Source organism: Rattus norvegicus, chromosome 15 (assembly GCF_036323735.1).
Source record: "Rattus norvegicus strain BN/NHsdMcwi chromosome 15, GRCr8, whole genome shotgun sequence".
NCBI lineage: Eukaryota > Metazoa > Chordata > Mammalia > Rodentia > Muridae > Rattus > Rattus norvegicus.
In genome coordinates, this window is record NC_086033.1 from 30,549,464 (window position 1) to 30,562,007 (window position 12,544).

Here is a 12,544-nt window from a genome sequence, read left to right on the forward strand (position 1 = left end):
AACAGAGGAATGGATACAGAAAAAGTGGTACATCTACACAATGGAATATTACTCAGCTATCAAAAACAACGACTTTATGAAATTCGTAGGCAAATGGTTGGAACTGGAAAATATCATCCTGAGTGAGCTAACCCAATCACAGAAAGACATACATGGTATGCACTCATTGATAAGTGGCTATTAGCCCAAATGCTTGAATTACCCTAGATGCCTAGAACAAATGAAACTCAAGACGGATGATCAAAATGTGAATGTTTCACGCCTTCTTCAAAAGGGGAACAAGAATACCCTTGGCAGGGAAGAGAGAGGCAAAGATTAAAACAGAGACTGAAGGAACACCCATTCAGAGCCTGCCCCACATGTGGCCCATACATATACAGCCACCCAATTAGACAAGATGGATGAAACAAAGAAGTGCAGACCGACAGGGGCCGGACGTAGATCGCTCCTGAGAGACACAGCCAGAATACAGCAAATACAGAGGCGAATGCCAGCAGCAAACCACTGAACTGAGAATAGGACCCCCGTTGAAGGAATCAGAGAAAGAACTGGAAGAGCTTGAAGGGGCTCGAGACCCCATATGTACAACAATGCCAAGCAACCAGAGCTTCCAGGGACTAAGCCACTACCTAAAGACTATACATGGACTGACCCTGGACTCTGAGCTCATAGGTAGCAATGAATATCCTAGTAAGAGCACCAGTGGAAGGGGAAGCCCTGGGTCCTGCTGAGACTGAACCCCCAGTGAAGTAGACTGGTGGGGGGAGGGCGGCAATGGGGGGAGGGTTGGGTGGGGAACACCCATAAGGAAAGGGAGGGGGGAGGGGGATGTTTGCCCGGATACCGGGAAAGGGAATAACACTCGAAATGTATATAAGAAATACTCAAGTAAATAAAAAAAAAAGAATTCCAGTACTTAGGCAAGAATAGAGAATTATAAAGTAAATAATGAGAGAGATAGAGACGTAAGTTTCCCCAGTGTCTAATGAAACACAGAACCGTAATAAAAATTTAAGTTTTTAGCACAGAACAGTAAGAAAGAGTTAAGTTTCATGCAAGGCCAGGAACCATCAGTCTTTTGGCTCTCATCCAGTGCTATTTCGCTCAACCCCCCAGCTGGGGCAGCCCTCAGTAATTATTTTCTCTCCTCTCCTTTATTGACCAACCATCTCACTTCTGAATTAAGTACAACATTATCCTTATTTTCCTGAATTATTGATTTGTTTTTAATGATTCCTTAAATATTAAGCTTTATTGTTTTTAAAAGATTTTATTTTTGTTTGTATACGTATGTATGAGCATGCACAGACTCGTGTGTAGGCACACATGTGTGCATGTGAAGGCCAGAAGATTGTGTCTACTCCCTCAAAGCTGGAGTTGCAGATTTTGTAGGACACTAGCTTGTCAAATGGGTCCTGAGAGCTGAGCTTCTGCCTTTACCATGAGCAGCAAGTTCTTTTCACAGTCGAGCAATTTCTCTTAAGCTTTATCTTTACTGAAGTATGTCAGTCAATTAAATCACAAGGAAGACAAAGGAGCATTTAGAATGAGACTGATTGTTTAGCCCAGGACTCAAACCCACTGTGGTGAACTACACCTTTTCTCTCTCTACGTAGAACTTGTTGCCTATGATCTTACAAAAACCCATTTCCTGTTTGGGGTGCTATGTAAGAATGTAAGCAGTGAACATGTACACTGTCAGGCACTCAGACACTGATCTCTGAGCTGAGAGAGAACGGACACACTCCTGCAGGGGGACATGTGCCATATGCCTCCTTACAGCCTGCTCTGTGTGCTGATGGCCTTGGCTTTGTCTGGTATGATGCATCATGTATAACTAAGGGTATCCAACAGGATCATTGCCCCAGGCATATTGCAGTTCCTATAGACACGAGGGGCAAGAAGGATTGGAGGGAAGCCAGCACAATGTGTATTCAGTCAGCTTTCTCTTTGGGTCCTAAGGTGCCCAATTCCAACAGTGTTTTGTTCACACTGTCACAGGATAAACTTTTAATTTGTTCTTCTGATTGCTTTTCAGGATTTAATGTGGCCCAGGAAGTGACTCAGGTTCAGTCAACAGCAAGCAGGCAGGAGCGGGAAGAAGTCACCCTGGACTGTTCATATGAGACAAGTCAGAACATATATCATCTTTTCTGGTACAAGCAGCTTCTTAGTGGAGATATAATTTTCCTTATTCGCCAAACTTCTTTTGATTCTCAGAACCAGAGGAGTGGCCGCTATTCTGTAGTCTTCCAGAAATCACTCAAGTCCATCAGCCTTGTCATTTCAGCCTCTCAGCCAGAGGATTCGGGGAAGTATTTCTGTGCTCTCTGGGAATCGACACAGTGGTAGAAGTGACAGCACAAGCTGAACAAAAACTGGGGATCCTTAAACAGAGCCCCTCTGAGGGAGGGAGCCCAGCTGAGAAGCCCACCTGCACATCCTGAACAAGAAGATCTCAACTGTGGATGCTCCTTCTGCAGTCTGCATCAAAACTGTGTTTCTAAGTAAAACCTCAGGGCATGCAATTTAGAAAGAATTATGGTGAGCGGCTTTCTATAATATTTTGTCTTGACACAGAGTTAAAAATAGATCACAGAGAACAGGTGTTGTATTTTCCACAGTTGGGAATCTTGCACCACAGTAATTTGTTAAGTATCAGGTTCTCTTTAAGTTGAGAACAGCACATACCTCACATGTGGTATCTGGAATAGCAAAACTTATTTCCTGGTAAAGGTTCCACTCAGAGAAGGAGCTCCAGCATGAGTGAAGTAGTCAGAGACAGATTATAAGGATTTTTCCCCATGAAATCGTTGGTGGTGACTAGGTTATCACCACAGCACTTTGTCTTTGCATCTGGGACTGAGCCTGAAGTGCTGAAGGTCAGCTTGACCAGCAACTGGGAAGGACAGCTGCATAAAGACATCTCATGTACTGAGATTTGTGAAAATACAGTGAGACCCAGAATGCAATTGGTGCCTAGAAAAACAAATCTTTCTTATCCCAAATCTCATATGTGTATGTGGCTGGAGTGGAGGGTGGGGTAGGGATGGAACTTCAGAAGAAACTGTGTCACTTGCCAACATGCTGCTACACATATATTTAAATCAAGTCAAAAACATGCTATTGGAAGTAAGGTTTCAGGAGTCAATAATAAAGCCATCAGGGACTAATTGATATCATATGTACCTTGGGCCTGAATTTTCAGAGCAAACAAAACATCAAACCTTCTTTTCAAGTCTTCTACATTTGCCTTTTTTATGTCCATTATCTAACCTGAGTAACAGAGAAATTAAATCCTGGGTAATGAGTTTTCAGTTATGTTTTTAAAGATTTGTTTTTAAAATATCATTTATATAAATGTTTTGCCTGCATGTATGTGTGTGAATAGTGTGCTTCAGTGCTCATGGATGCCAGAATAAGAAATTAGATTCCTTTAACATGGAGTTATTGAAATGTATGTGTTAACAGATGGGTGCTAGCCACGGAATCTAAATCATCTAAAAGAACGGCAAGTTCTTTTAGCCAAACCTCCACCTCCCATTTCCAGGTAATTCATGTGGAGACTACAGAGCTCCCAGAGCACATCTGGGTGAACTGTCAGACAGCACTTGGGTTTCTGGGATAACATGAAAATCAGCTAAGGTGAAAGCGCCAAGTGTCATTTAAGAGAAAGAACTAAAGCAAACAAAAGGGGGCTGTCCTTTCTCCATGTAGAACCAGCCAAGCAAGAGAGCTGTGGTGTCCTGTTGATGCCTGACAGTACCTGCTGTGGTCAGCAGTGAGGTGTCCATCTGTATGGGCTTTGTGAGACTCACAGACTGAGAATTCAGCTCTGCTAATGAATTCATTCCTCATCTCTGCTTCAGGTCCTGCCTCCAGGTTCCTGTTCTAAGTCCTGACTTCATTCCTCTATGGTGGACTGTGAGGTCGAAGTAGCATCTGAAATAATCTTTCTTAACCAAATCGTTTTTTGTCAGTGTTTCATTCCAGCAACCAAAACAATCCAAACAGGGGTCTCACAGTAGCACCAACAGCAGCAACAACAACACTTCTGACAGAAAAGTGGTCTTTCACCTGGAAGGACCCACTTAGGACTTGGTTTAATTCATGAAACTACCAGATCTTTCTAACTGTGGAAACTGATATATAATCCACCCAATCAGAGAGATCACATCATCCTGAAGAGGAAGAAATAATGACTCTATGAATGATATCTTCTACTTCAAGCTATTGGGTATTTTAAAATTTAAACTTATCCTTAATACATAATTATACATACATATATGTATTTATACTTGTACTTTGTGTATATTTGTACTTTGATTGCATTCCCTCCATTATCCTGACTATTCTTTCTGTCCCCACAAACCCCATCTTCTTTCAACAGTTTTCATTCATGTCTTATATTTATGTCCTTCCCTTTAAGTGGCCCACTGCACTTAATTAGGGTTTCTTCCACTAGGGTGGATGTGAGTGAGGGAGTCATTGGCACACAGATAAATTCCTTGTCAGTACCTATATCACTGAGGATATGGCTTTCCTTCCTCCAGCAAGCATCAACCGAATGTTGCTCCTCTTATAGGGTTGGAGCCTCATGACAATCATAGAATACTAAGAGGTCCAATATGGTGTATGTATCCATGGCTTTTGTAAATTCATGACTTCATCCTCAATGTCCTTCCTAGAAGACTGCATATTTGTTATTAGTATGTGTAGTTTTATATTTTGTTATGTTGTTGTCTTGCAATTGAATCTTGTTGTCAAATCTTTTATGACTTTAGTCTTACAACAGCTTCTCTACTGCCCAAAACTATGACCATCATACTTCCTTTCTCTTTTTTCTTTCTTTTTTTTTCCCCCGGAGCTGGGGACCGAACCCAGGGCCTTGCGCTCGCTAGTCAAGTGCTCTACGCTGAGCCTAATCCCCAACCCCCATGCTTCCTTTCTCATTTAAGCCCTTCTCTTTTGCATTTCCTTAATCATTTCACTAGGTAAATATTAGTTCAAAATCTGGACATTTTCATCCAAATGTCATTAAACTCTATAGGGGATTTGGAAAAATGTTGTAGTGTTTTCTACTGCAAGTCATCACTGGAAATTTGGCTTAGTCATTATGTCTGGTAGTACAGACATATTCTCTGCTGAACAGCCATAGGTAACACAAATCACCAGGAGAAATCATATATGACAAACTGAAGTAAAAAAAAAAAACAGGTGAAGAAAAAACTTAGAAGACACTTCTATCATCAATTGCACAATGCTTAATGAATAAACAAAATTCATGAGGCAGCTGCCCACTGTGACATCCACCCAAAGTTATAGCTCCCCAGTAATAGACATGGAAGGAGACAGCCAGCATATCAGATAAAGACATAGTGATCTCCTTTGAAATAATATAAATGACTATATATGGAAGAGTCAATTACACATAAGAACAATTTAGAAAAGTCAACTCAGGATCTGGATAAGAAAGTTATAAAAGTGAACAAAATAGTCAGTAACTTGAAAAAATAAAAAACAAAGCAAAACAAAAATGTAGGAAAGTGTCAGCAAGAAAATTGAGACTCTGAAAATGAACCAATTAGATAAAAGAGAAACAGCAGAGACTGTCATTAACAGGTAAGATGGATGAATTTCAGAGAGGAAGGATGAGGTTGACATAGCAATACAACTAGAAAAATATCTAGAAGTAGAGTGAAGACACCCAAACTCCAAGACTGTTAGACACATCCAAAAGGCCAAATCCAAGAATTAATGGGACAGAAGAAGGAATTTAGAAAAAGTCTGAGAACAGAATTTATTCAATCAAATGATAGCTGAAGTCTTTAAACCAAGTGAAAATAAGGAGATCTAAACCAGAGAACATTGAAAACTTAAACAGTCATGACCAGAGAAGAACCACTCCATGACACGTAAAAATTACATTAAGAACGATAAGTGAAAAACGCCAATACAGGAATTCAAATCACAAGCATCAGAAAAGACAAGGTTACTCACAAGAGGCAATTAAAAATGGGCTGACATATTTTAACGCCTGAGAGTACTTAACTATCAGTCAGGGTGGCTATACTTGTCAAGTGATCTTTTCAATTCCATAGAGAAATGAAAACATTTTTAGAAAAGCATAAATTTAAACAATTCACAACAAGTAAGATAACCCAGCAGAAATTCTTTAGAGCAACTCTATAAATGGAAGGAGAAAGAACACACACATAATAAATTTCATGAAAAGAAGGGATAAAAGGAGGAGAGCCAGGAAGGAGCCTATCATGTCCAAGACAGTCAACCAACAGACCCCTAATATGACCATGAAAGGATGAGAAGGCACCAATGATCCATGCAACCAAAACGTCAGGACAATCATGGCAGACGGCAGGCTACTATAGAAGTTAAAGTTAAAAGTAAATGGTTGTTATTAAATGAAGATTAGAAGGTGAAGCGCGCTGGAATCGTCTGCACCAACTGGACATAAAGGAAGATGCTAGCAGTGATTTGGAATTAATTCTTCTTAAGGGTTACTGGATTAGACTTCATAGCCCCTGACTGTGGTTTCCAATTCTGCTCTGTCCCTGGGGTGTGGGAATGCTTCTGGGCAGAGAGAATATGGAGCCTAAGCCTGCATTTACCCTGCACTGCCATCAGGTCCTAGGCTTGAGTGAAGCGCCTGATACACAGCTCAAGGAGTGGAAAACACAGTCTAAGATGTGGGAGGCTGAAGCTAGGGCTCCCTGACTTTTGGACATCTAATTACCACAGAAAACTGCAGAGAGTTTGAAATGGAGGGTCTGGGTCCACAGGCCAGCGATGAGTGCCCACGGGCTCCCAATTTCCTGGACATCCAGATACTACTGCGGTTTGCGGAGTTGGGAATGAAGTTGGGGAAATGGGCTGAGGAGACCATGGGAGGAAAGGGAACTCTGCTTAGCTCAGTCCTTGGTGGTGAGTCTGGGAGTGTAGAGGGGCCTTCTGTGGGTGCAGCTCTGCAGATGAAGGCGTTCTCCATGCTCCCCACAATGTTTTTTCAATGAAAGAGAAAGTCCTTGGTTCTAAACTGTTTATTGGTTGTTCATCCTGGAAATTGTGTGCAAACCACCTTCTCAGGGTGGACCAGAGACTAAATACCTTTTGCAGGAAGCTGTGTCCAGGAAGGGAAGCTTATTGACTAAACCCCCAGGGCCTCTAGATACCTCATTAGCATGGAGAACTCTATTCTGATTGACCTGACCTGTCAAGTTCCTATGTTGGGAGTGTGGTCACATGACAGGGGCCTGGTCAGAAGCAGGTGAAGCTCCTACTGTCCTCTCAGAGGTTCCCAGGGCGTACAACCCACTCAACCTTCCCAAATTTCCTGGCACTGTCCACTGCCCCACACCTGACTGTAGATTTAAGTGACCTATACACTTGAATCAGAATCAAATACAACAGCTACAACCTCCCTAAAACAAAACAACAATAGATTTAATTGGCACACTGGAATCTTATTTTTGCTATGAACAGTTTTGTTTTTTTTTTTTACTGTCTCTGAAGAAATAGAGTTCTGCTATGCTGCCCTTTCTGATTACAAATTATTACTCTGTGCTCAGACTGTCCTCTTTTCTCATCGTGTGTACTATAGGCAAGAGCCACAGTGTCTGTGTCTGCATTGTGCATTTTTGAAATTAATTCAAATACCGAGTATATAAGAAGTTTATAAATCCAGGAACATAAGAATCAATAAAAATAGTAAAGCTTGGCCATTTCACAAATTCTCTGCACCAGGCCTGCCCATGTGAAGTCGAATAGTCCTCTGAGGGGGAGTGAGGATGATTATAGGAAAATCGGAAAGAAGACTATGAGACAAAATTAGAAATTGGGAGGGCTTCAGGGATGTACCATGCCAGCAGTGAATGTATTTCTCATCACCTTTATAAACTTTACTGTGTGGTGGGAAACAAAGTCACAAGCTAACACAATGGCCAATATACACAGGGTTTCTGTTCCTACCCAGAGGCCTCCCTGTTCCTTCCACCAATATTAATAGAGTGTTCAGCCCCTCACAGTGAGCTTAAACTCTATCTCCTCTTATCATTCTATATGTTAGCAGGCCAGGGAATCTGCCAGCAGACCAAGACTTGTCTTGACTCTGGCTGACAGGCAGGCTTTCACATTATGTGACTCAATAAAGAAGCATATAAAATCAATTCCTTAATTGTGCCCCTCCTGCTGCTGGCTCCCTGACTCCCCCTTCGAGACCCTTCCAGTTTCCTGTTACCTGTATACTGTTACTCTGTCTTTCTGCTTATCTTCCACTTTCAGCACTCCATTAAGAGCTTGTTTTTTCCTCTCTCTTATCCTCTTCTAGTCCAATAGTCAATGACATTTTTCCACACATCTATGCATATATACACCTTAAAATCTAGGACCTGCGTATGCATGACCCCTGCCCCCTGTGTGACAAGGAAGGAAGGGATGGGTAGATGGGTTGGGGAACACCCTCATAGATGAAGGGGGAGGGGGAAAAGGTAGGGCTTTATGAACGGGAAACTGGGAAAGGAGATAACATTTGAAATGTAAATAAAAATATCCAATAAAAAAAGAAAAAGAAAAAATAACGCAATATTTGTGTTTCTGAAACTCAAAGGGAAGTAGTTTTTGACTGAATCTGCCACCAGACATCGAACTGAAGTATTTGATATTTCAGCTGAGCTCCTGGCTGCCCTCTAGTGTTCAGGAGTTAAAATGGAAGAATGCCTAGTGGTTGACACAGCTATCCTTGATGATCTGAAGATAGAATTTGGAATAATCATGGCAGGCAAGATTCAGTAAGAAGGTTGTGGTATTTGACCCTCAGCTGTCAGGTGCAATGGTGATTCATGCAGGAGTGTCAAATGTGATTCATGGGTGTTTTGAGCTGGAGAACAGAAGATTGCTTAAGATGTGGAGCTTGTTCAGATGTGGTCTAAAGAATACCCAGGTACATTATGTTCCCTGGATTGTTCTTGGACGTAATTTTGTGCCTTGTATGACAAACGCAATCAACTTATAAGGTATATTTATTCTTGTTGGCTATCAGAATGTATTTATAGAACCTAATCTGGTCAGTGTACCCTGAATCTGAATATGGCTTTCTGCCTTGTTTTCATTGCCTTCCCAGATATAATCTATACTACATGCCAGGAAGCTGTGTTCAAATTGGTCTGCCTTGAGAAAGTTCTGGAAAATGGCTGCTTTGTTAATATTTAGTCTTTGCTTACTGGTGCTTATTTATATGTTTTTTGAACTCAAAAACAATCTTCCTCTCATCATTGCTTTCTTTGATACATTCATGTATAAAAGTGTACTGAAGCTGTAATAATGTGTACAGCATTAGATTGTAGTCTGCTACAAACATTCAGGTCCTCAAAGCCCAGAGCCAGCAGACAAGATATGCATGGCTTGACAAAAGTTCACAGAATTTAGACATGTTGCCTAAGTTGGGATTGTTTTTCTTTGCTAGATGAAATTTATGCCTATATTCTGACCCTTTGTGAACTAAAGAAATATCCTGAGTTGTAGAAACAAGTTATTGATGCAGAAGAAGCCCCTGTATGTAGCACGATATAGAGAGCAGCGCGGCGAAACAAAGATGGCGCCGACATCCAGCCTTGTCTGGATATAAACGACTTACTGCGCATGTGCAGGCTTGTCCCCTTGCTAGGGTTCCCTCTAGTGGTGAACAGCGGTACTGCACATGTGCGGTTTATGCACCAGGTGTCAGTTGACCGTTAACATGCTAATGAGGTGATTCATTCTCCGCCAATCCCTGGAGGACAAGTAGTGGGGTGATCCAAGCCCCACCAATCCCTGAGAGATAATTAGCATACTGTTGTCTATATAAGCCGAGCGATTTTGCTGCTCGGGGTCCCTGTTCAGAAGAGCTGTAACACTAAGAAGAGCTGTAACACTAAGAAGAGCTGTAACACTAAGAAGAGCTGTAACACTAAGAAGAGCTGTAACACTAAGAAGAGCTGTAACACAGTAAAGGCTTGCTTGCAGAAGAATCCTGTTGCCATGCGTCGTTCTTGCTGGCGGGACATTGGGCACGCAACAGCATGACAGAGAGCTCTCACTACCTTCTACTCTGCCTCCCACCCTCCCAACATGATGTACTCCCATTACCATTAGGACATGTGACAGAACACAGATGTTTGTGAGAAGCTGCAAAAGCTTCAGATACCTATGACCAACCTTTAGACTGACCCTGGGGACCCCAATGGAAGAGTGAGGGGAAGGACTGAAGGAGCTGAAGGGGATTGCATCCCCAAAAGAGTACACATGGAGGGACCCATGGCTCCAGCTGCATGTGTAGCAGAGCTTGCCTTATCTGGCATCCATGGGAGGAGAGGCCCTTAGCCCTGTGGGGCTTGATACTTCAGTACAAGGGGATGTGATAGCAGTGGGGAAGGAATGGGTGGGCAGGTGGGGAAGCACCCAGGTTCACAAGAAGTTCTTTGATCTCTTTGGAGTTAGGTTTTGTACAAGGTGATAGGTAAGTACATTTGTTTTTCTCTATGTGGACATCAGAGTTTCCCAGCATCATCTGTTGAACATCCTGTATTTTTTTCCAGTGTGTCTTTTTAGCATCTTTATCAAATATTAAACGGCTAAACTTTTGTACACTAGTATTTGAATCTTTGTTTTCTATTGGTACATGCATTTTAATGCTAGCATCATATTATTTTATATATCATGTAGTTTGCTTTGTGTCTTATTTGGTATTTTGTGTCCTTGTATTGTATGCATGTGTCTTTCCTTGTCTTAGAGGAATTTTCCTGTGTGATCTTGTTGAAGATTGGGGCTATACCATTAATCTGGGATTCTTCTTCTTTATCTCTGTCCATGATTTCAAACGTTTAGTTTTTTTCATGGCATCTCAGAGTTTTTGCATGTTCCTTTCATGTATTAATTTTTCAAATTTTTTGCTAGTGTAGAGTAATTTATCTACCTGATTCTTCCTATGTTAAGGTTTCTCCCAGCTTTCCTATTTGTGTTATTTAGTTTTTCCACTTTATTTCCATTTCACATTGAGTTCTTTTCATTATTTTTCCTGTTTCCTACTGGGTTTCAAATCCTAGACACGTCTTCTTCATTTCTTTCCTATGTTTATATTTTCTTGGGCATCACTCAGGTGTTTCTCAGTGTTCTCATTAGAGCTATGACTTTTTTGGATTACTTGCTGAACTGTTGTTTTATGTTCTGTGTCCTAAGGTTTAGATAGTTCTCATTGAGGAACATTTCTATAGGACGGATTGGTTTATGGGAAGATTTATAGGCTTGGTCTTTTATACTGTCTGTGTTTTTCTGGTGAGGCCTGAAGGTGTGAACTTCTTTTGTTCATTTGACTTCCAATGTAACCTTCTAGGTTGCCTCCATTGAGTGGAAGCTGTGTTTTGTTTTTGTTGTTGTCCAACCATTGTTGATTTTAGATCAGGTATATTGAGTTAGTAATCAGGTTATACATTTAGTGTTTCTTTTTTTTATTCTTTTCTTTTTTCTTATTTGGATTTGGCTTGCAGGAGTGAAGGTGATTGCAAAGTTTGAGGCCATGACAAATGAACAGATGTGCTCAATCTACCATACAAGCTGCACTACCCAGGAGCATAAGAATGACATGGGTGGCCTGAGAACTTAGTAAGTCACCAGGCTAATCTAGCACACAGGGTCGGTAGCTTAAACAAAACCTGGAGATTGGAGATAGCATGACAGTCACATTCCTGTGGCTCACTAGGCTAGAGAAATGCACAGCTGTGCACTGTGCAGTCCAGACTAGGTCAGACTGAACCCTGATATAGAATGAGCGGTTTGGGAAAGGCCTAAAGATTGGAGGTGCTGTGGCCAGGGAAAATTCAGATGAGCTAACCAGACTGGGCTTTCACACTTGATGCGAAACCAGGGCCCACCTTTATTTTGTGAATAATGGTCTCTCAGTAGCTTGGGAACCACTGACTAAGCTTGACTGACTGACAAGAAACGCCAGGGATCAGCCTGTCTCTATATATCCAGTACCAGAATTACAAGTGAATGTTTGAACCTATACTTGTAGGTTTCATTGTTTTGTTTTATGTGTGTTCTGGAGACTGAACAAAGAACCTCATGTTTGTACAAAAAAGCACTTGCTGATCTCAGATATCTCTCCAGCCCTGAATAAGGTATTATTACAAGTGAATTTGTCCTTTCAAAATTAAATTTATTTTTTTATAATAATTGGTTATTATATACAAAATTAAATTTAAAATGTTATTTATTACTCTTTAAAAACTGTGTTTTGTAAGTCACACACACACATACATGTGCTATATTAGACAAATAGATAGATAATATAACCAAGGGATTGATACAGAATAAAACTGAAGTAGGCTAGAAATCCAGGAGAACTGTGGGGCCATGAGGGAGAGGAGGGTCTCCTCATCCTGGAATCTGGTTGAAACTTCTCACTAGCTGAGAAGCAAGAGTTCAAGCACGATAAACATTCACTTCAAGGGATGCCCGTGTTGAATTACTATCCCCTTCACATTGTGTTACA

General features: G+C 41.2%; 1 gene segment (V, D, J or C); it reads left to right on the forward strand.

Moving 5' to 3' along the window:
* Positions 1–1,738: 1,738 nt before the first annotated feature.
* Positions 1,739–2,352, forward strand: LOC134482057 (T cell receptor delta variable 1-like). The segment is given in 2 exon segments: positions 1,739–1,817; positions 2,039–2,352. Coding segments are annotated over 2 exon segments (372 nt in total).
* Positions 2,353–12,544: the final 10,192 nt, after the last annotated feature.